The sequence below is a fragment of the Trachinotus anak genome, unplaced genomic scaffold, assembly GCF_046630095.1.
Source record: "Trachinotus anak isolate AG129_WGS33_773 ecotype Australia unplaced genomic scaffold, CSIRO_AGI_Tana_v1 ptg000013l, whole genome shotgun sequence".
Taxonomy (NCBI): Eukaryota; Metazoa; Chordata; class Actinopteri; order Carangiformes; family Carangidae; genus Trachinotus; species Trachinotus anak.
The window spans coordinates 22302604-22325171 of NW_027273864.1; the positions used below are offsets into that span (position 1 = coordinate 22302604).

General features: G+C 37.4%; 3 protein-coding genes across 4 annotated transcripts; 1 reads left to right on the top strand and 2 right to left on the bottom strand.

The window, feature by feature from the left end:
• Positions 1 to 251: 251 nt before the first annotated feature.
• On the bottom strand, positions 252 to 1792 carry pxmp4 (peroxisomal membrane protein 4). The gene is made up of 4 exons (XM_071495080.1): positions 1614 to 1792; positions 1271 to 1333; positions 964 to 1162; positions 252 to 852 (listed from the first exon to the last, which is right to left on the bottom strand). Exons 1-4 carry the CDS (start codon positions 1724 to 1726, stop codon positions 583 to 585), a joined length of 645 nt encoding a protein of 214 aa, XP_071351181.1. The 5' UTR covers positions 1727 to 1792; the 3' UTR covers positions 252 to 582.
• Positions 1793 to 2881: 1089 nt separating this feature from the next.
• Positions 2882 to 17919, bottom strand: itcha (itchy E3 ubiquitin protein ligase a). Of its 2 annotated transcripts, none has more exons than XM_071494267.1 (24): positions 17793 to 17919; positions 16609 to 16688; positions 16166 to 16307; positions 15375 to 15499; positions 14351 to 14482; positions 13616 to 13664; positions 13254 to 13432; positions 12798 to 13026; positions 12454 to 12549; positions 10993 to 11167; positions 10411 to 10480; positions 10183 to 10267; positions 9783 to 9911; positions 9276 to 9348; positions 8991 to 9062; positions 8794 to 8882; positions 8401 to 8560; positions 8141 to 8274; positions 7791 to 7931; positions 7421 to 7541; positions 7161 to 7265; positions 6802 to 6898; positions 6622 to 6694; positions 2882 to 5882 (listed from the first exon to the last, which is right to left on the bottom strand). In XM_071494267.1, the coding sequence occupies exons 2-24, from the start codon at positions 16631 to 16633 to the stop codon at positions 5783 to 5785; spliced, it is 2601 nt and encodes an 866-aa protein (XP_071350368.1). In that variant the 5' UTR covers positions 16634 to 16688; positions 17793 to 17919; the 3' UTR covers positions 2882 to 5782. The 2 variants fall into 2 exon arrangements, with proteins under 2 accessions (XP_071350368.1, XP_071350369.1); XM_071494268.1 differs by lacking the exon at positions 17793 to 17919 and adding an exon at positions 17553 to 17692 and having other exon boundaries at positions 3251 to 5882.
• Positions 17920 to 19333: 1414 nt separating this feature from the next.
• On the top strand, positions 19334 to 22540 carry bloc1s1 (biogenesis of lysosomal organelles complex-1, subunit 1). Its single transcript, XM_071493912.1, has 4 exons — positions 19334 to 19531; positions 19666 to 19738; positions 21028 to 21160; positions 21779 to 22540. Exons 1-4 carry the CDS (start codon positions 19471 to 19473, stop codon positions 21887 to 21889), a joined length of 378 nt encoding a protein of 125 aa, XP_071350013.1. The 5' UTR covers positions 19334 to 19470; the 3' UTR covers positions 21890 to 22540.
• The last annotated feature ends 28 nt before the right edge of the window (positions 22541 to 22568 follow it).

Genomic DNA, 22568 nt, shown 5'->3' on the forward strand with positions numbered 1-22568 from the left:
GGTAGTCGTCACTGTAACCTGCACACTGCTTTGCAGAAAGAGAAGCTCGGTGATGCCATGAGCTACTCTTGATCAGCTCTTCTTCAGAGCAAAAAAATAAAATTTACAGCTGCCATTTTCCAGTTTTTATGAGGTGTGCATTATATAGAAGAACACAATAGTTTTTATTATTAAACCAAATCTGTTCTAAGATTGCTGATTGTGACATTTTGTGTTTCTCTGTAACTGCAGGTTCAGAACAGACTGCAATAAACGTCTTTTGCCTTTTATTCTGTGGCAGCTGGATTTAGTGATATTCTCATGGAAATTAAAATCAGACAATTCTACAATCATCCAAACATCAACAGCAAAATCATACCAGACACAAATATCAACATTCAAGTACAACAAGTACAGACCAGACACAAGAAAATTCGAGAGTCAATAAATCAAACATTAATAAAACAAAAATAGTATAAACTATCATCAAACAATAATTTAAAGAAGGCAACATTCAACAAATTGGAATATTAGTAATTATAAAAAAATACAAGTCCAATTACAGTATTGCAGAGAGCTAGTCCATAATAAAGAAAAAAAGCTTCACTTCTGCGGCGCTGTCCTTGGCTTATTATATACAAGGAAGTCTGTTATATCATGCCACACATTGCTATCATGGTAGAGGTAGTTCATGGAGGACTGCAGTGAGGGCTGGAGGGTGTGTGGGTAATACTCAAACAGCCACAAGACGATGCCCCACACCAAGGTGGCGAAGAGTGGGAATGGGTCGTGTTTAGGCTGGGGGATAAATCCTTTCTCTACAGCCAGCCGAGACAGGGCGAACAAGATCCTGGACAGCAAGTACATGTTGATCTGAAGTAAAACAGAAGGAGTTTTAACACATTTACTAAATCAGTCACAGTCTTGGATTTATGATGATGCGTTTGTGTAACAGGGGATTTTTGGACCAATGGGCTGTCATACCTGGCTATTGATGCTGTTGTTGTCACCAAACACCAACCATCCTCCAACACAGGCAGCCAGAAAGGAGTGAGACTGTAAACTCTTCCCCTGGATCTTCTGCTGCAGGGCATGCAGCCCTTTATAGGTGAACACAAAGCAGGCCAGGTTGCGCGAGTGGGTGTAAGTGGCCTTCAAAATGGCTTTGAGCTTGTCCTTCAAACTACCAGAGGAAAGAACAGCATGTTGAGTCTTAAGGGGCATAGGGGGTGATGTAACAGCAAGGTACTGTAATTTAAAAATGCAACTAGATCACAGCTCAAATTCTTACCTGCCACTTCTGAATAGAAATGTCATCACCAGAGCATGTGGTGCTCTGATTTTGGCCCCATATCTGAGAAATAAACACATTGTAATGTCAGTGTTGTCTGGGAACACAACTGTCTTCAAAACAAGGTCCAGGCGCCCCAGAACTCATACTCCATCATTAGTGTGGCCAAGAAACTCATGAACACGAAACAGACAGCTGCAAATACGAGCTGAAGTTTTCGACAGCGGCTGCAGACAGCTACACCCACCACAGTAATACCAGGGACCTACCAGCTCCCAGCTCTGTGGTGGAGAAGTAAACTGTTGTAGCTTAACTCGCTAGTTTATTTGACGTGTTCACTCACACGACGCCGTTTCTGAAGCCTTTCAAAACCGCCAAAGCCGCTTTGTATTTCTCCTGTTGCAGCAGATTATTGACGGTATACAAGAGAGTTTTTATCAGATCAGGACCCGCCATGACTTTCGACCACAGAAGACAGGACGCGAATTCATGTTGCACAACATGGATGCGTCACAGCGAAAGGCCGCCGTGGGGCAGGGCTGCAATCAAAGGTTCCTCTAATGTCAATTTGTTTTTTTGTTGTTGTTTTTTTTACTTTACGTCATTCACGATAACGATTGTATGATCTCGAAGTAACATCAACACTATACTGAAGTTTAAATAAGATTGGAACTTGTCATTTGTTACTTTATTAAACCAACAGAGGTAAAATACAGGTTTTCTATTAAAAATGTACTCAGAAACTGTAATTTAATTTATTGTGTCTAAGTGTGTAGTGTAATTCTTATCTGGTGGTGGTGTGTGTGTGTGTGTGTGTTTGTGTGTGTACCTTTCAGAGTAAGAAATATAAAGAAATACATGAGCAATCAGAGAACAAACAGAGATCATTTGTTAACAGAAGTCAGTTTAAGGAAGTAAACATACCAGAAATACTGGGGAAAAGTCAACGCCCATGTATTCAAAGCATTCAAACTGACACTTGATAATTACTAGATGTGTAAATAACTAATAAATCCAAACCGTGTTTTATGCGCTTTTGACCACACGTCTTGTTTTTTTTAATTATTCATAAGAGAAAGTATAATTAGATTATGTCTCATTTAAAACAGACAAAATAAACAACCAAAATATTAATCTTTGTTCTGTGGCTTCATACAAGTGTCTGAAAGCATCATTAAGTACCATAACCAGTGGCTGAAAATGAATTGAAAAAAAACTGTATTATATAACCTGATCATATGTTTTCTGTGTAAAATCTTGATCTGCCAACTAACTATTGAATATGGCAGTCAAGTAAATGTACTGCAGTTAAAAAATACAAAAATAAATAAATTAATAATAAAAAATCCAGCATTTATTTTGTATACATACATATCTTTTAGTATACTTTAAGTACTTTTTTGCTCTTTCATAAAATATTGGAAAGCATCTATTTTTTCTTTAATGTAAGAGGATATGCAATATGGAAAAAAAGCTGTTGCCTTGGGTTAATTTAGAAGAAATACACAAATGAATGCAACGAAATGAATTGTGTAAAATATTGTAAACAAATATGAAAATTCTGCAATGCAATGACAATAATCATTACTCTTCACAAGTGACCTACAGGAGTCCAGTGTTAAAATCATTTTATTATTTTTTTTTCTAAATCAATCCAGTTCATTGTTACATGAAACCCATTCTCCAAATAAATAGTAATTAACCATTGATTTCCACTTATCAGAAAAAAGTTAGAGCTTCAAAAAAAAGAAACAGTGATTACACTATCAACATAATTTACAATGTAATCAGTACAACTAAAACACTATTTTGCATAATTCTATACATTTAACTGCCCCATGATCTGGAACACAGCAGTGATTAAACATTTAAGTGGTTAATTCAGCCATTTTGGAGTGTCAAGGTGCTATTTCACTAGCTGTAATTTTAACATGTTAACATATTCAACAGTCAACATTTTAATCACAACTTTTTTCTTTCTTTTTTTTTTTCAAATCAAGGTTTTATTTTTTACAACAATAATCTCTTCACAAGTCTGCACAGCAGTGGCTACACACTGAGATTTGTGAGTGTGTGTGAATTACTGCCTGTAAGGGAACACGTGAGATTATGTGAAACATCTGACACAGTTAACTATGAAGCTGTAATGGGTACTGAGAGAGGGTCAATACACTTGTGAGTTCAGTGAGGGAGAGTTCAAGTCAGTGAGAACAACCAACATTTCTTCTGTATAGTACCAGCATTATGAAATGGTATACAGCCACAAGGTTCATATAAATTCATAGGAAAAAATTCTTCCTTTTATATTTTGCTGGGAAACGGCTAAAATTTTAATTGTACTTTCAAATTCTCAGTGATGTGGGATGCATATATTAACAAAATAATGTCATGTAACGATGCACCACACCACCTATGCACACACTACAGAGCTTGAGTTTTACTAGTCGTTAAAAATGTCATATTACAATTTATATATTTGGCTCTGCTCATATTAAGCAAGAAGACCTCATGTAACTACACTGTAAGAACACATATTAATACTGTGTATAAAAAACATTTTTGTGATAGGCCTGAAAACATTTCAAATCCACAGGGATGAAGGTAAAACTTCTCTAAGAAAGATTATGACTAGGTTTCCTTAAAACTGCCTTAAAGGAGAAATCTGCATTTTGTTTTAGTGATAAAATATTTCTGAAATTCTGTTCAAATCGTTTTTAAAATTGAGATAGTGCTACCGCTTTGTTCACATCTATGTTCCTTATAGTGGGTAAAATAAAGAACAACTAAAAACTCAAAAGTGACAACTGATGTAAAATGTGCAATTCTTTTAGGAGATGTTAAGAACTGGTTACACTCAGTGACTTAGACTTTTATGTCAAATTGTTCACAAAAAAAAAAAAATTAAATTAAATCCTTTGGTGATTGGTTCCATAGTCGTTTTCTTAAAATGATACTCTACCTGATACTAAAAACAAACCTTAAGTTTGACATTAGCAGAGCTATTTTTGGAAAAGACATGGAATAGGCTATTACTGTACAAATCTAAATATCTAGCACCCTATAAAACTAGGGCCAATTACTTTTACATTAATTCATATCTTAATTATCAGTTTAAGCCTGCAACTCAAGAGGATCCACTGCTTGCGTGAATTATGACTATTAAGATGTTACACACGACTTTCTACTTAAGAAGTATATTTACATAAACCGCATTAGTCACTGCACACACTGAACAGTTATGATTCAGTATCTTCATTACTGATCTAGAATGATACTTCTGGATATCTACCAGCAAAGTGGCTACCATTCAGTGGGAATGTCATCATTCAACAAATAATTGTTTTCCATTACACAATACATCCTAATGCTCCCACGTCATCAGCAACAGCTCACAGTTACCAAGATACTTAAGAAATATGTCACACGTTGAGTCCCCCACACTCGAGTGTCTATCATTAGTCAAAAAGGCTGATATTATGTACAGCACAGACCATGTAGGGAAGGCAAAGTTTGTCAAATAAAATCGCAACCAAAGCACTTTCACCATATACAATATAATGTTCTCGACTCATATTAGAAATTTAAATCAATGGTAAATACTGAAACTTAACAAAAATGCTATAAAAATGATCAAACCTGGCTCTTTTACTGGCAAAATGTTTTCTACAAAACTATTGCACATAAAAATACAACCTCTCTTAAGAACAATCACAGCCATCTTACTGCTTACATAACTGTTTTCAAAGTTTCAGCTCACTATGAAGTTAAGAAATCAACCTGTCCACATGTCAGAAATGATTATTACAATTTAGCATGGTCATATTCATCGAAATTATCGAAACTACATATGTGCTACAGGTGTCAGTTCAGTCAATCAGCTACTGATAAAAATCATCCATCCATTCATCCATCCTTTCAACAAAGAAAAAAAATAAATAAATAAAAAGTTGAGCCTGAAAGACTCAAAACCACATATGTGCCTTTTATGTTGCTTTTAGATATGAACCTTTTTTATTTTATGTCAAAACGCACAAATATTGTTCTTTCCTCTGAAATAGTTCATTCTGCATAAGCTCTTGAGTCGTTACCACTGCTAAGATTAATAGACATACGTGTAGAAACTGCACTTACTCAACATACAGCGAGTGCAGACATGCACAAAGATGTCTTTTCTGCAGCCATCGCCCGATAGCGATGGGGATTAGGAAAGGAACTGATTGTATGTGTGATAAGCGAAACTGGGTGGGGAGGATTCACGGGTCTGTTGTGAAGCAAATTAATTCATTAAATTAATCTATTAATATGAATCTATTTAACTGAACAGCTTAGAAATAGCTGTTGCTGCATATGATAATGTGACAGAAAATAAAAAATGGTACATCAATCTACCAATTTATAAGCAGCTCCTGGCTGCAATGAGAATCTGCTGGAAGTGTTCTTGTCTGAAATGGACATGGGTCCTCCAAGCCCACAGCTCCTCCATCCCATCCTGCACCTCCTGCCCTTGTTGCATTACTCCTGCCCAAAGCCTTCTGTCTCTTCTATGGCAAATATGAGCTTCTCCTTCAGCTGCTCATAGCTCTTGTAAGGAGGGAGGTCCAGACGATTAAAGCTACATGGAGAAATGAGACAGAAACTCAATGATTCTTCACAAAAATATATCGGATTCAATGTGTAACCTCTTAGCTAGAGTACTGCAGTAACTGTAATGCGAAACTGCCTCATTACAGCAGCCAAATCACACATGAATCACAAATCAAACAAAGGAAAAAAAAAACAGCACAAGGAGACACAAAGAGAAAAAAGAGAATTAAAATAAATGACTAAAATCATGACTATCAAATATACTTAAAATAGAACCTCAATATAAAATATAAACATAACAATAGTGTCTGGTAATATTCTGTAAATGGTTAGTACAATATACATCAGTGAAAAGTGCTTAGTTGCTTTCAAGTTATTACCCTCATACTTGTGTTCAAACATACAATAACTGATGATTAAAAAACGCTTTTCCGTCTTGTTCAGTGTTAACACACTGAATTATCTCAACCTGCCGATGCCTGAGAAATATTCACAGCTTCACTGCTGCATTCATTTGGCATGATGCTGCACAAATAAGCTAAATAAACACTTTGTGAATTATCTATTTCAGGATACAGTAACAATGCACTCTCACATAGTATTATATAACTTCAAATGCCAAAGTAAAGACTAACAATAAAGGAAGCTTTGCAAGTGGCTGAATCAGAAAATAATAATAGGGTTTGGTCGTGAGAGTTTAATCCTGCATCTGTTTGGATGAAGGAGAAGGACTTATATGCAAGCACAAGCAGAATAACTGGTTTTACCATGTGTGGCTTCGTGGAAGCCAGTTGTCTTTGCCCACTTTCTCAATGCAGAATTTTTGGGGTCCGTTGCTTCCTATATTAAATTAATAATAAACATTAACACAGAATTAAATCAACAGAATTAAATCATGTTGTGTGTGTGTGTGTGTGTGTGTGTGTGTGTGTGTCTATTCTGCATACCCATCAGGTCAGCAAAGCCACCGACAGGAAGACGGCAGGTTCCTGTGACAAACTGCAGCAGTCTCATCCTCTTCTCATTGTCCATCTCCTTCACAAACTGTCAATAGATCATTCTCTGTTAACAGCCCTTGACAAATCCACTATGACATACTTTTAATACTATATTTTAGTAGTTTTCCAAAGTGATCCAGTCAAAGTTTTACTTCTAAGGTCAAGAAAAATGAATGCATTAACTATGCTAGTATTGTGCAGTATCAATCTACTATAGCAAGGAAGGGGTAAATCAAAAATGTCTTAATCTTACAGTTTGACTGAAAAGTACAGTCTGAGTCTGTGCTACAGTACATATATATACCAACCTGCCAGAACCAGAGTATCTGCTTGCTACTTCGAGCATAATGCCTGTAGATTGTATTTCTTTGCCAGTCCACCAGGTCTATCTCTTGCATACCACACAGCATCACCTACAGAGAAGAATAAAGCAACATCTTTATCGTGTAGAGAACATATTCAAAATTGGGTGGTTGGATGTTTTTTCCCCTACTGAAGGACAAACACTACCCCAAACATCAAACTTCCCTGTTTAAATAAATGTTGAAGAGAATAGTTACTTCAGTACCTCTAATTCCTTGGCATCAAAGTACTGAAGGTATTGCTGAGGCAGAACTTCATTGAAGCCATCAAAGAACGCCTGCGTCTGCTCCTCCACACCTCTGGACAGCCTCCACTCTGCCACCAACCTGAACGCAAAGATATGAAGATACACATAATAAAATTCCCACAGAGCAAAGAAAATTGTGGAGTTGAGTGTGACCTTTGAACTACTGGTTGCTTGAAACACTGAATATCTAACAATGAAACATTCAGTGTATTGCACTGTTTATTACAAATAATGAAAGTCAGGCAGGGTGCCACTCAGTTAATCAGTAAATGCATTAGAAATAAAAGTGAAAGTAATTGAGGTGGATGAATACGGGATGTAACTGTACCTGATGTATTCCTCCTTGTTTTCCTCAGTTACTTGGATGTTCCCTCCATCTGGTTTCAGCTCATGGGTGGTGACCTCCCCCAAGATCTCCTTGTCGACTGAGAAGAACATCTCCAGACCACACTCCACGATGTTATTATCCCTGCGGGCCAGAGAGTCATCAAAAAGGCTACACTACAGCTCAACAATGGAGTAAATCTTGATGTGTAATTTTTTTCACAAAGTAAATAAGGGTACACCACAGCAGATGACAAACATGCCATTTTAGGCTGTCCTTAACACAATTATGCACATGTCCATCAGCTACCCACCCACCAAGACACGTATCAAGGTTTGTATCCCCAGACCTACTTGATCCATATGAGTGAGTTGTAAAATTCTGGATCTATGGACTCCAGGTCTTTGAGAGCGAGAGGTTTATTGAGGATACGCTTGTAGAAGGGCAGGGAGAAACCTGTGTCGATGAATTTGCCATGGAACAAGGCCTAGAAAGAAAATGCACGGCTGTCAGGTGACACAATCCATCTTGTGGGCCAAATAAAACATTCCATCACCTTGTGCTCATATATTGATGGCACAGTCAGAAATGTGTTGACAAATAGTGCAGATACCATGGCAATGAAGCGTCCTATGAACTTGAAGTACTTGAGATGATCAGGATTGATGTAAGAGGCAGGGTTGATCTGCAGACAGTAGTTGTCCTTGCCAGCATACTCAAACAGACAGTACATGGGGTTCAGAACCTCATGAGAAAGCAAGAAAAACCACTCCCTGAAAATAGAATCACAGAGGACAAAAAGAACTAGTTATAGAGTTAAGTGGAGTGGTTTGAATAATCTTGTTAAAGGAGCAATCACAAGATCTCTTGCTGCTTTTACTACAACAGGTTTTGTGGGGCAAGGGTAGCGTCAAAATAAAAGCTACCAATGCGGACAGAACACACCTAATGATTCATACAATGAGAAGCAATTGTACAAAAAAACATCAACAGTTGTTGAACTTACCTGGCCACACCTCCGTAGTCCAAACCCTCTTCTCCAGGGAATATGACCCACAGTCTCCGCCTCAGATCTTGAGGGTGGAAGCTCATTATCTTTAAATACAGATTAAGAATTGAAACAGTTCCACACATGGAGCACTGAGAAGACAATGCTGTTAAACAGAAAAACAGAGTGAGAAGACAGTGTATTCAAATGAGCACCTGTTGGAACGAATCCTCAAACAAGGTTTTCCTGGAGACGGTAATCTTAATGTGCTGAGCCATCGACATTTGCTAAGAGGGGAAAAAAAACATGAAATATATAAATACTTCAATACTATATACCAGCAAACTAACATGTGCATTATCTTTTATCTTTACATATTCAAGTACCAGTAGATGTGAAGCTACAGTATCAATAGATAGATGAAAATTAAGAACCAATTATTTCATATTGACAGATAAAGCATTTCAGCACCTGAGCTGGGATGTTCAAACAGCACATACCTGACACCAGAACCTGAAGTATTGCACTTTGGCTTTGAAGTCCCTGACATAGGTTATCTGTGGCCCATTCTCACTGTGGAAAAGATCAGAAGAAAATGTTCCCTGTCAGATAAACAACTACATTTAGGTAATACATGCCTGTGCTGTATCTGCCTGTCTTTGTAAACGGCCACAATTTGTAAAGTACAATGACGCTACTGTTCTGTTAAGGATTCTCTGATAAGGCTAATTAATGCCAATACTGATCACTAGGGGCACCTGATATTATACAGATCACTGATCGGATTTGAACACATTTAAACATGCACTTATAAACATTTCTCTACTGCCACTGAATTTATTTACTCTATGTAATGTGGAAGAGATTGCTTTTATGGGAAAATTGTGTATGTCATTCAAATAAATTAATCTAATGGTGCTAGTGTCCAGGCTACTTTTTAGAATACTCAGAGAAAACAAGATATATTTTAATGTGAGCCAGTTTAAATCAACACCCTGACAACTTACAGTGAAGATTTTCCTGTGCGAGGGTCAATGTAGGTTGTTGTTCGCCTGTTGTGGTCTACAAAGTAGGGAATACCATCCACAGTGAACCTCATCTCCCAGCCCTCTGGCAGAGGCTTATCATTTAGCAGCCTAAACGACATAAATACATGTGAACATAACCAACCGTTCAAAAAAAGTTAGACTCAAACTGATATTAAAGAGTCTCTGAGCATTACAAATGAGCAAGTTGGTGACACATTAGTGCCTCTCACAGGAAATAAGGGAAATGTACAGTTAAGGTAATTATCTGCACTGACAATATTACATCTCACTTAAATGGCAGAATCACTTATATGACAAAGTTATGGCATGTCAAGATGCATATTACATGGCACACATACACAAACAAGCATACACTCACCCTTGCCTCCTGGGATCTTCCCACTGTGTCGTCCGAGTTGGATGATGAACAAAATACACTCTGCCATTGGTGTCTGTTCTCTTTTCTGACATTAAAAAAAAGCAATTAATTTTTTTCCAGTTTTAATTCAGTGTCATATAGCTTCATAAAATATCTTTATGATTTCATATTTTTCTACATTTCAGTAAGTTCAACTAAACCAAATGTCTAATGTTCAGTGATATTTACCCCAACCCTGTGGCAGAGGTCCCAGTGGGTCAAACTCTTTATTGGCTGTGGCTGCAAGCTGGTCTTGGAGCTGAGCAGGAGAGAGAATGTGACGCATGATGATTAAGTCCAAAAAAACTGCTTTTACCAATTACCATGATGCAGGTGTAGCAGACCTCATACATAGCATTCTTATCTTGACTCTCAGTGGGTGTTAAAGAGGTAATCAACTATGTGCTTATCCTGAGATCCTACAAAATAAAATCCAAATTATTTGTAATAGGTGTAAACTATATACTTTGTGCACAGCCTTTATGTTTCTCCCAAGTAAAATAAATCAGCCTAACAAGTGAACATAAAAACCATCACATTAAAAAAGTTGAAAAGCAACCATTTATACAGTATTATTAAAGTACAGTATCAGACTTATCAGAATAAGTGCCTCCAATACTTCTATGTACTGTTCTTAAACAGATATAGTATGCATGCATGTTTTAAAATTTCTCAAAACACCCACTTCGTTTTCTCCATAAATAAATCTTAACAAATACAATATGTCTTTGACAAATCTTCAAACACTTCCAAGACTGTGTGAACTCTCACCCCATAAATGAACCTCTGGTTGAACTGCTGCATGGCTCCCTGCAGCTGGCTACGTTGGTGCTGCCACTCCTCATAGTTACGCACTGACTCCTGTGTGGGACGTTGCCACGTAGTTGTGCGGGTTATGTGGTCAACATAGTACACCCTACCCATCGGGTCCACCCGGCGCTCCCACCTATAGAGAAGGGAGAGGAAAAAGAGACAAGACTGAGTTGACAATGTAGGCCAAAAGGCAGATGTGCCAACCGGACACCCATATTAAAAGAAGAAAAACAAGTTATTCAAATCTGTTCAAGAACCGTAACTAGATTAAATGTCTCTACTAATCTGTGTTTATTTTTATGGTATTATGGTTTTTCTTTTTAGTTTAGTTTATTTCGGTCATTTTCAATTTATACAACTAATAAAAATACACATGTAAATAAATAAATAAATAAATAATCATAGGTCATTTTTTTTTAAACAGTGACAAATTAAAACAACTTTATATTGACTGAAAAGGTTTAGGCTGAAGCCTTGGCTTATTATGCCTACCTTTTCCACATTAATTATTTTGAACAGACCCCTTAAGATTTATAAACTGAAATATAATGTATGCATTATATACGCCCAAAAGTCCAAAACAAAGATTCACACTATTGTTCATACATAAGTTTAATATTTGTAATTTTCTTTTTATTTTAAAAACTATTTAGTGTGTCTTTTTCAAAACTATTTGACAAATCAATTCCTCTGACTGTTATTCATCTTTGTTTTGAATTTGCTCTTATCTTTGTTTTTGTGAACATGTGAATTCCTCTTAGTTCATAATGTCTCAGTTTGAACTAAGAATTTTTAAGTCAACCAAACCTCCAAATTTGAGAGCTTGTGAGTTTATTATTATTAATATGTTGGTTGGTTCATGATAATCAACTCTGTTTATAATCTTTATGGCTCTTTTCTGTAGTATAAAGCAAGGATTTGTAATTGCTGTATGTGTTTCCCCAGACCACCACAGAGTAGCTAATGTCAGGAACTACAATATATGTAATGAATTTGGATTGAGAATGTCTTATATCGCAGTGGACTTTTTTGTCTTTACATGATTTATAAGTGCTTTCCAGCATCATAGTTTGTGGTCTATAACACTCCAAAATGTATTTTCATAAACTCTTTCTATTCTATTCTATTCTATTTCTATTCTATTTCAATAGCATCCACCCTGAGTTGTACTTGAATATTGATTTTTAAATAACCAAATATTGTAAATTTAATAATAACAACTAATTAATTTAAGTTCAAGTTCCATCACTGCTATTGTGGTGGATCAATTAGATCTGACACCATATGAGTGGTCACTCAATGAGTTTATTTTTTTTAATATAAAGTGATCATTTGTTTGTACAAAAGGTTTTGTCTGGGGGAAGGAGAGAAATTGGTCTGTAAATGTTTTGGAGGTATATGGATCAAGTGTTTTGGTACCCTGCAGGCAGAGGCTCAGGCCTCTCCCAGGTTGTCCTTTTCTCAATGTGATCCACATAGTAAACCCGTCCATTTTGGTCCACCCTTTGCTCCCACCTGCAGAGCAAATACAAATGAGTGAGCAAAGACAAAGTACAGGAAACAGGTTTTGTTCAGGAAGCCAAAAGCAGAGTAAACAGATTATGTTACTGAAAAATCCGAAATTCTTTAAAATACCTGGAAATTTGATAAATAATACATTAACAACACACATAAATATTTCTAAGGCTATAATCTAAAATTGCTAGGAAGCAGTGGCAACAGTACAGACTTGCAGAACCAAGTATATTGCCTTGCTCTCTTACCCTGGTGGTAAGGGACCATTGTTCATGGGTGTGACTCTTGGGGTTGCTGTGGCCACAGTTGCTGAGGCAGAGGTCCCTGGTTTGGGGCCAGATGTTGTCTGTGAGGAACTTGCGGTCGCTGCACCTGATTCATCCTGTTGATCCGAACACCCACTGGCAGACACTTGAGAGGAGCCATCAGAAGCCGGGGCTTCACTCAATTCACTAGGGGAAGAACTACTAGAAGAGGCTGGGGAGAGAGGCAAGGATAAGGGCAGAGAAGAGAGCATGCAAGTCTGTGAATATATTTGTATTTGCTCTCATTGCAGTTGTTCCACACAGATGTACACATACTTCTATACAGGAAAGAAGATCCATGGTATGTGAGAATGTGAAATGACTGGTATGGTAAATTGTCTGTGAGCTAATGTATTGTAAAGTCTGTTATGTCACTTTGATATCTCACGATTTTCCTACTTGGTGAGGCTGCAGGTCTGCGAGGCGTTGGAGGAGGAGGTCGGGTTGGTCTAGGAGGACGTGAGGCAGTGGAGCCCCCTGGTGACCGTGAAGGAGAAGCCGTACCATTGGTAGCATGACCATTAGGTACAATGACCCATTCCTCTGAGTCACTGGAAGGAGACGTGTCTCTGCTTGACCTGGGGATCAAATTGTGAATCTTAACACTTATGTCACTTTACAGGTAGTGTTTGTTCATTGAGTAATTACCCAAAAGTAAAAATATGTGATTAATTACTGATATGTTTTTACATTACCAAACCCCTAACACATGATATGCACAAGAAACCATGTATAGTTCAATAATTAAGAGTTTACTAAACCTGTTGCCAGAGTCTCCATTTTGTTTCACAATTCCATTTGGAACAGCAGCTAGAGAAAAAGAAGGCAAATGACATAATTTATACAAAATAATACAGGATGCTATGACTACAGCCTGTTGGCAGGAAAAAGGTTCAGTTTAACACTTGGGCATTTATTCAATATCCAAGAACCTGAGCTCAATGGATACTAGATTTATGAGGCAAATAGTGGTATTAGTATTTGAGAGTTTTTAACAAAATGTGACTAGAAAAAAAAATAGCTGATATTTGTTTTTTAACATAAACACCCATTTATAACTAGTGGTAAAGATAGAGGATAAGGACAAAGACTAGGATCCTCTGATAAGGAGTCGTTCAATTTGGATATAAAATAATTGTGACTCAGATATGTACTAAGAGCGACATTGTACAAGCTCTTGTGCAGCAGCGCTCTGTTTATGTAATGGTGACAGCTTGTGCAAATTACTAGCTGACATATACTGTACACCGATACCAATATATCTGTGACAGTCTAAAATTAGCTATATGAAAAACTCTGCTTATGGGCTAAAATAACTGTGTATTTGTTGAGTGTCTTTTTAGTGTAACAAAGATTGACTACTATGCAACTCATAACAAATAATAAAAGAAGAATCTCTTAGTAGACTTAAACTTCAAGGAGTTAATGTTTTCGGATTCTTACTGCAGTCAACCTTGTACTGTATATTGGATTTAATTGTTTGTGAGGCTCCTTACCATGTTCTCTCTCTGCCTGGGCAAAGGTTTCAGGGTCCACCTGCATGCCATCCAGGCAGACTGACAGGTCACCTACAATATCCTGGGGGTCTCTGTCAGAGCACAGCTGCAGCGTCTGCACCACCTCACACACTGGGATGAACAGAATCAACATGTTGTCATTTGGAGGATTTAACAAAACACACCTCAGGTGAACTCATCACATAATAAACCACATTAACCCATTAAAACAAAATGAAAACACATGCTTGCAGGTTGCCTCTGAAGTGGTCAAAATTGCCCGTGTACGTAAGCACTAATGTGATCAGAGATGAGCAAACACTGAAAAACATTTCTGTTAGATGGCAGTGTCAGCCAGCGCAAAGCCCTTTAGTCACATGAGGTGTGACAAGCAATATAGCCTTGAGAGGCTGCTAGCAGGGCAATGAGAATCATGTTCAGTGTTGGCAAATAAAACAAGCAGCTGTAACACAGAATATAGACCAGACGTTAATGTCACATGCTTTCTGCATGCTGACCAGGTCTGAGGAGAGTCAGTGTATTAAGTTGTAAACACACTCGGAGCACATAATAAGGGCATAAGCTTACATGAGGTCTTTATTCAGTGAAAAGCAAACCTAGTAGAGTAGTGTGCATGCTGGTTGTTAAGCTTATCAAAGCCCAATAAAGCATTCCCATAACAAGCACGGGCAGATATGGACTCTTACACAACAACTGTGTATAGTGTCTAAAGTGTGTACATCTGCCAAATATGACAGGCTGTTGATAGACACAGACACACAAAATGAACAGTGAAAGAAAGATTACAAGGGATACAATGTGTTATTATCCTGAAATAAATTATCCCTGCAGTGGGAGCTACTTCCTGACTACCTCATACAACCCCCCTTAGCTTGGAACTGTTCATGCAGTAATGTAAAAGTTAGTCGAGAGTTTGAATTCAACTACTTAAAAAAAAAAAAAAAAGAAAAATTAAAAAACACAAAGATGAGCCCACAAGAATAAGAAAGCAGTGAGAACTCACATTTCAGGTCATTAGTCTTAAGGGTCTCACGGATCTCTAGTGTGGCCATTCCCAACAGGATGTCTGCTTTCAGTGTCTGGTGGCTCCAAACACGGAAGATCAGCTTGCTGACCGGAGTCACAATTCTGTGCAAAAGTGAGAAGATGACACAAAATAATCAGCTGTGAGGAAATCAATCAGCAATGGCTGTTGTATTCTTTTTTTTTTTCTCAAGTTGGGGGAGGCCCACTGTAAAAGGTTATAGCTTCTCAACATCTTCTCTCACATTTCTTTTATTTCAGTTATCTCATTCATGGTTAAAGTCATTCATGAAGTCTTAATTAAAAGCATTTTCCGGTTAATACTACAATGTGAGGGTTCGTTTGCTTTTCTTGACGTCACTGCAGTTGTGTACATCTTTGCTAAGAACAGAAAACTATTTTAAGACATCACTTATGAGCCCTTGGGTCGTAAAAATAGACAAACTTTTAGATTAGATGCAGTCTGCAATTTTGAGACTCTGTTGTGCTCTAATTATTTATGCAAAAAAATTCGTACTAAATTATATATTCACGCTGGGCCCTCTTTTAATGGCACAACCACAATCAACAATCATCATCGCAGAGCAGTCAGTGTTTGGTACCTGGACTATGTGGTTTCACCTACTATTTTCATTCAAATATATCAGCTATTGATTAGTAAATATGGTTTGGATTAATTATATTTCTATTATTATCTAGCACAGCATCCAACAATTAATCAGCTATTTGTTAAAGTGCTTCTCCTCTCACAAACACAAGAGTCATACTTACACTGTGAGAGCCTGCTTCCATTTGGGACTGTGTGTGTTGTTGCACTTCTCAGTCCTCTTCGACTGACCATCCACAACTACCTCAACATACGGACTGGGACCAAACCAGTTCTTTTTGTTTTCCTTCAGCCTAGCCGAAAGCACTAGAAAGAAAAAAAACACCAGAATAATAATAACGAAACACCTGTGAATATAACGCATAGCACTTAAACAGCACCACAGGACTGCATTACTTTTAGGCGCGTGTACTTAATAAATTGTCAGTTGAACGCTATGTAAGAATATAGTAATGCCACTTCTTCCTGTGCCATCCAATGCTTACTGCCAAAACAGTCAGTGACAGCTCTCTAAGCCTCTTTTTCCAACAGGAACTTAACTATGTACAACCTAATGTTGTTATAACACAATCTTACAATTATTGGTGGTGCAATAACAATAATTTACCTGTGACTTGCAGTTGAGACTTCATGGTTCATCCATAACACTTCAGCCTTTTTTGGCTGCACCAAAAGGACCTGCAACAACTGCAAACAGTGACATCGAATGTAAACATGGAAGACTTTATGCAGGTAACTTACTTGAAGAGTGATTAGGCAATTAGGTTGGTAGAGTAAATGGAAATTACAGCCTAGCTTGAGTTACTATGAAAAGTATGGATTGGGGAAGCCATCTAGCTCAAACAAAGGGCAGTTCAGGTATCTGAGGACATTACAGCGAAAGAGTGTGTTTGAAGTGATGCTGACTCAAAGATACAATACTAAACAACACTATCACACGATACTCCACAGAATATTTCAGGCGAATTTGCTTTACGTTATGAATTTAGCTACATAAAACTGTAAAAATACTTTTACATTATTTTTTCTGCATATAGTCCCACTGAAAAGCACTCTAATTATTGCCTATCTATCTACTAGATCTTGTACTGTTTTAACATTTTTGAATTGAACACTTATGTCTGTTGAACGGAGATGTGAGATGTTATCTAGCTGACATGAATGTTACCCAGTGGTTTGGTTTAAGCTTGGCTATTTCAAGAAACCACCGAGTAGCTTCCATAACAGAAAATCCCGTCCTTGACTTGCTAAATTAAGTCTCACTAAAGCTACCTTGCTAATCTTTGAAAATATCCTTTGACATAACAAGAAGATAGTTTAACTTAAACGCTAGAGACGGAGGCAGTGGGGGTTGGGGGTTGGGGGGTACGTTAATATAGTTTAAGAGAAAGAGGTACAGTGTGTCGGACAGCAACAGTTGTCAAAGAAACGACGTGCTTCCTGTTACCTGCAACATAAAGCCAGTCCAACTGTAGCTTAATAGCTTTCACTGTCAGGTTAGCAGGAGGGTTAGCCAACAGATTTGTTATCGAGACAGTTTCAAACACCAACCTTTAGTATATTAACGGGTTCGACGGTGATATTGATGAGATGAAATGTAATGTAATCACTAATAGAAACTCAGAAGTTCCACCACCAACTGGAACAACTTTGCTCGCCGACGTGTTGAACATCGAAGCTTTAGCATCAACTAACGTAAGTAATGCTAACACCCGGCACTTTAAGCCGCTTCGATCATTCAATCGAGGAAATCTTAGATCTCTCATTCAGTAAACGACTACATGTCCGTACCTGATACGAGCAGACGACAAAAAGACACGCAGACTTTAGTATCAGCTATGCCTAGGTTGTTGACAGGTAGCCGCCTGCCATCAGCACAGACCTGTGCTCCGCTAGCCAGAACACGACCAGCTTTTCCGGTGCGAGTTTTTCAAAATAAAATGGTACCTATACAATACTCAAATATTGGTTCATTTTTTTGCACAAAAATAAACAAATTGGAAAATGCAGTTATAAATTCTACTCAGTTTTTGGCAGGAAAGTCCATTCTTGGCCTTGGAAACAGTAGTTTGACTGAATAACCCCAAAACAGTTCACTTAGTAGCTTTTTCTGGAGCTATCAACAAAATCACACAGTTTGCTCTCTAAGGTGACTGTCTAATGGAGCTGACTGGTAGGCTAAGTAGCTGATATAAATTTAATCCATTGCACTGTCATGGTTGTGAAAAACTTGAAAAGCTATCAGACCTCCAGTTGGGATTATTTTGTCAAACTGTACACATTGTTGTCTCTTATATTATTTACAAAATGATTTTCTCAATGATATTGCCTGTTTGCCATTGACGTAAAAACTGTACTTAAGATAGATGAAAAAGAAATATAAAATGCATTTAAAGTATCAAAAGTGAAAGTAATCATTCAATCATTAAATCAACCATTAAAATCGTTACTGACATTTCAGCATTTTGCTGTTGTACTCAAGTTGGAACTAATTTTAATTGTGTCATATAAGGTTTATTTGTTTATTCTGCAACTAACCATCTTTTATGTTTAAGTTGATATTAAGTTGCTCTTTGTATGTAAAAGAACTACTTTAACTTTACTAGTTACTTCAAAGTAACTAGTAAAGTTGTGAAATATATGTGGTGGAGAAAAAAGTTAAATATTTGTCTCTGAAATGTTGTGGAGTTAAAAATACAGAATTGCATAAATGGTATTCTATTAAAGCAGGAGTGCCTCAAAATTGTGCCTAAGTACAGTACTTGAGTAAATGAACTTGCTACCAGACTCCACAGTCTATAAAACAGTTAAATATTGTGAATCTTTTATCTTTTATAGCCACTGTGCTTAGTCATAACATCAATAATGATAGGCCCAAAGCCTGTCTGAAGATATTTGTCTTGCTACCTTTGTTCCCACTCTTGCTTTTGCTGTCAGTCTTTTGTCTTAACTACAGTATTGGATATGTTTCTGTAATTATATTACAGCTGAAATGAGTAGTCGATCAATCAATTAGTCAATCAACAGAAAAATAATCACAAACAATTAAGTAAAAGTAATAGTGGTGGTATCAGTAATAAATAAAGGTATTATTTTTAATTTTTCAAACTTTTATTTTGAAGGCTAAAATGGTATGACTTTTCTGACATCACCATCAAACAAACTTTCACATTAAAATGATAAAATAAAGGGCACTTGCAGTACTTACGGTCGTGTTGTGTGTTGTATGTGTGACTTGCACACTGTTAGTTGTGTTCATTAATAACACTATCACAGTAACGTCATATTGATGATGGCAGATGGCGCCATTTTTGGACACGCCCATCTGTGACATTATCGAGGTGGGTCTTGTGACAGCGGCTACGTTGGTCAGCTGTTAGCATCCCCACCGTCTGGCTCTGTAAACGTCATGTTATTCAGATAGCTAAAAGATAAACCAATATCTTAATAATCCCAACGACCACTAAAGATGTTGTCCCGTCTACTGAAGGAGCACCAGGCGAAGCAAAACGAGCGGAAGGAGCTGCAGGGTAAGTGACTGCTTATCCCCGGCTAGCTGTGATGCTAACCGATGCTAAAAACAAAGCTCTGTCTCAGTCATGAGGCCCCCCGTTTTCCACACAGTGTTGACGATTTGTCTGTTTTAACTTTGTTTCCTGCACAGAGAGACGCAGGCGTGAAGCTATAGCTGCTGCCACCTGTTTAACAGAAGCTCTGGTAGACCACCTCAACGTTGGGTAGGAAAGCGATGCTGTTGTCCAGTCACAGTAGTAGTAGGAGTGATGGCTGAGGATTTGAACATGTTGGGACGGGATTTGTTGGCCCACTCTCAACAAGTATGTCGCGGAGAAAAGTATATGCTACATAGCTCCGTATATTTTTATCTTACATCTTACCTCTTTGCTAACACAACACAATAGAAGCCAGCACTTAAATCAGTTCACTTGAAGCTGGGAATCAGCAGCATATATAGCTAGCTTCGATTGTGTTATTGGAGGTGTAAAAATTACTGTTTACATTCTAGGTTTACTTAATGAAATATTAGCAAATAGACCAAAAATAAAACAGAGTCCAAGTTGATGTCTTTAAATTGCATGTTAAGTCCATCAGACAGTCCAAAAGCTAAAGGTATCCATCTTAAAAACATAATAAACAGAAAGGACAGTGCAGTACATACTCAAATCTGAGAAGACTGAGCTACAAATGTGTGCTTAAAATGACTTAAACTGAGTTATTACCTTACTTTTCCGTTGATTGACTAATCATTTTAGTACTATGGCATATTCCATGAGGATAGATAATTAATGTTGTTACTGAACGTAAAGTTTTACAGAGCCTACAGAGTTTACAGCAAAGTCTCATTGTTTTTATCCACTGACAGCAGATGAGGGCTATACTCCAGCTTCTGATACAATCACATATTATGTACAGAAGAATTCTTCTGTAATACAAACATGTTCCTTGATGGTAATGCGAATGTACAGTATGCCAGATCCTGACATACGTCACCTGCATAGATCGTCAAGGTTGAACCATGGACCATGGTTCTCTCGCAGATTAAAGTCAAGATGACGCCTCCAGTGTACCCGCCTCCAACACCTCATTCCGAACTAATAAAAGAAAGCAATACATTCCTGGCAGGATAAAATTGTTCCAATGTGTGACACAACTGCAAATAGTACATTAAGATTGTTAATATTGTGAAAGTTGTGATGAAACCAAGACAATCAGCTTGAAGAACAAGAGTGGGATACAAAGACCATTGTTGTGCCGTTCCTTTATGAAAAAGATTATGACCAAAATCCTCAAGTGACTTGGTAAGATTTAGTCTACTTTGAATGTAACAGTATGTTTTCACTATAAATCGACAAATGAATCGTTAGGACTTTAGGCTTTTAATGCAAATTCACTCTCACGTGCCATTTGCATATATATATATATATATATATATATATTTGTATACGAAATACTATATTTTCACGTATTAACAATACTGCTTGTCATTGTTGTTTCTTTTTTATTTTAGTGTTGCTCAGGCATATGTAAACCAACGTAAGCTTGACCATGAGGTGAAGACTCTCCAAGTGCAGGCGAGCCAGTTCTCCAAACAAACTGCTCAGTGGATCAGTATGGTGGAGGGTTTCAATCAGGCCCTAAAGGTAGGATACACTTTATCAGGAAGAAACATCTTAAAGTATTAACTAGTTCTTTAACAGACAAAATAAAAGATGGGTTTTCAGCCAGGTGCAAATATATACTTTACAGTTTTTTCTTTTTATGAGCCTGTAAATTTACCCGTTAAATTACCTTGTGAGGTGCCTCTGCTTTTATAATAAATAGAGTTGGATTCTCTAAAAGACATCTGGTCCCAAATTTCAAATTTGTCCCTTACATTACACTGACTTGTATTATCCAATGTTAAGATCAAAAATATTAAAATAAATGCACTTAACTATCCCACAGTGCACCTTGTCTAAATAGAAGTATTGCCACAAAAGTTGCTGTGACTCATCAGAACATACAGATGCTTTATCAGCTTTACTAAAAGCAGATTACTTTCATGCAAGGGCCTTGACACAGGTCCTAGATCTGAGCGGATTTGACAGGTGGTAACAGCAATTCATCAATGCAATTATCCAGCTCATGTCATCTCACAGGGTGAAAGGAAGCTTGGAAATGTTCATAGCTTGTCTGTTGCTGGTCCTGATGATAGGGTAGACTGGTAAATGTACAAGGCAGAAACAACTGACTCTGTTTTTGTACTCTGTTTTGAACAGGAAATTGGTGATGTGGAGAACTGGGCCCGCAGTATTGAGATGGACATGAGGACTATCGCCACAGCTCTGGAGTATGTGCACAAGGGTCAGCCTCAGTCTGCTTCCTCATAAACTTCATGGGAAGACATGATGAAAGATTTACAGCTGAAACTAAACACACTGGAATGAAACAGAAATCCAGTCGGCTCATGTCAGCAAAGATGCAAGCAGCAATGACTTTGCTCATCTGCATGCCCCTCTGAGTGGGCTAATGCCGAAGATTACTTTGTCCAGCGAAATGCTGAACGTCTGTTGCATTTGACAGTAAACTGCACAATATGCATCACTGTTTAAGTTCTCATGTGAGGAACAATGTTAAACCACAGAATGAGCTGGAGTTGTTCAGACATCATGCTTGTGTATAAAATGAAATAGATGTAGAATCTGTTTAGTAGTGACTTCTACTGATGAAAAACATGAATTGAATAAATGGAAAAAAGAAATGCTATGTCAGTATGGAATTGTGAAGGTGACGCATAAAAACCTTAGTTCACATGTTTATCATAGGTTTAAGGGGCCACAAATTGCCACCCTTGTTATTGTCTATAGTATCTCCTAAAAGCATTTTCTGGAAAAGTTTATTTTCAGCACCTGACACCTAAATCCTGTATGTCTATGTCAATGTCTGTGTACAGTGATGACTGTACTGTTTTTGTTAGACAACTTTAAATTTTGTTACCATTTCATGATGGAACATTATTTTTAATAAAGGTTAACAATCCATCCGGTGTTGTGAAATAAGGCTAAATAA

What these genes read in the sequence shown, in the direction of transcription:
- itcha (XM_071494267.1), bottom strand. Translation starts at nt 16,633, where the DNA reads ATGAAGTCTCAACTGCAAGTCACAG. An exon ending in TTGATGCCAAGGAATTAGAG is followed by an intron (nt 7,266 to 7,420) that starts GTACTGAAGTAA and finishes TCTTCTCTGTAG; the next exon opens with GTGATGCTGTGTGGTATGCA. An exon ending in TGGCTTTGCTGACCTGATGG is followed by an intron (nt 6,695 to 6,801) that starts GTATGCAGAATA and finishes AATTTAATATAG; the next exon opens with GAAGCAACGGACCCCAAAAA.
- pxmp4 (XM_071495080.1), bottom strand. Translation starts at nt 1,726, where the DNA reads ATGGCGGGTCCTGATCTGATAAAAACTCTCTTGTATACCGTCAATAAT. An exon ending in TTTCTATTCAGAAGTGGCAG is followed by an intron (nt 1,163 to 1,270) that starts GTAAGAATTTGA and finishes TTCCTCTGGTAG; the next exon opens with TTTGAAGGACAAGCTCAAAG. An exon ending in ACAACAGCATCAATAGCCAG is followed by an intron (nt 853 to 963) that starts GTATGACAGCCC and finishes GTTTTACTTCAG; the next exon opens with ATCAACATGTACTTGCTGTC.
- bloc1s1 (XM_071493912.1), top strand. Translation starts at nt 19,471, where the DNA reads ATGTTGTCCCGTCTACTGAAGGAGCACCAGGCGAAGCAAAACGAGCGG. An exon ending in CGAGCGGAAGGAGCTGCAGG is followed by an intron (nt 19,532 to 19,665) that starts GTAAGTGACTGC and finishes TTTCCTGCACAG; the next exon opens with AGAGACGCAGGCGTGAAGCT. An exon ending in GTTTCAATCAGGCCCTAAAG is followed by an intron (nt 21,161 to 21,778) that starts GTAGGATACACT and finishes TGTTTTGAACAG; the next exon opens with GAAATTGGTGATGTGGAGAA.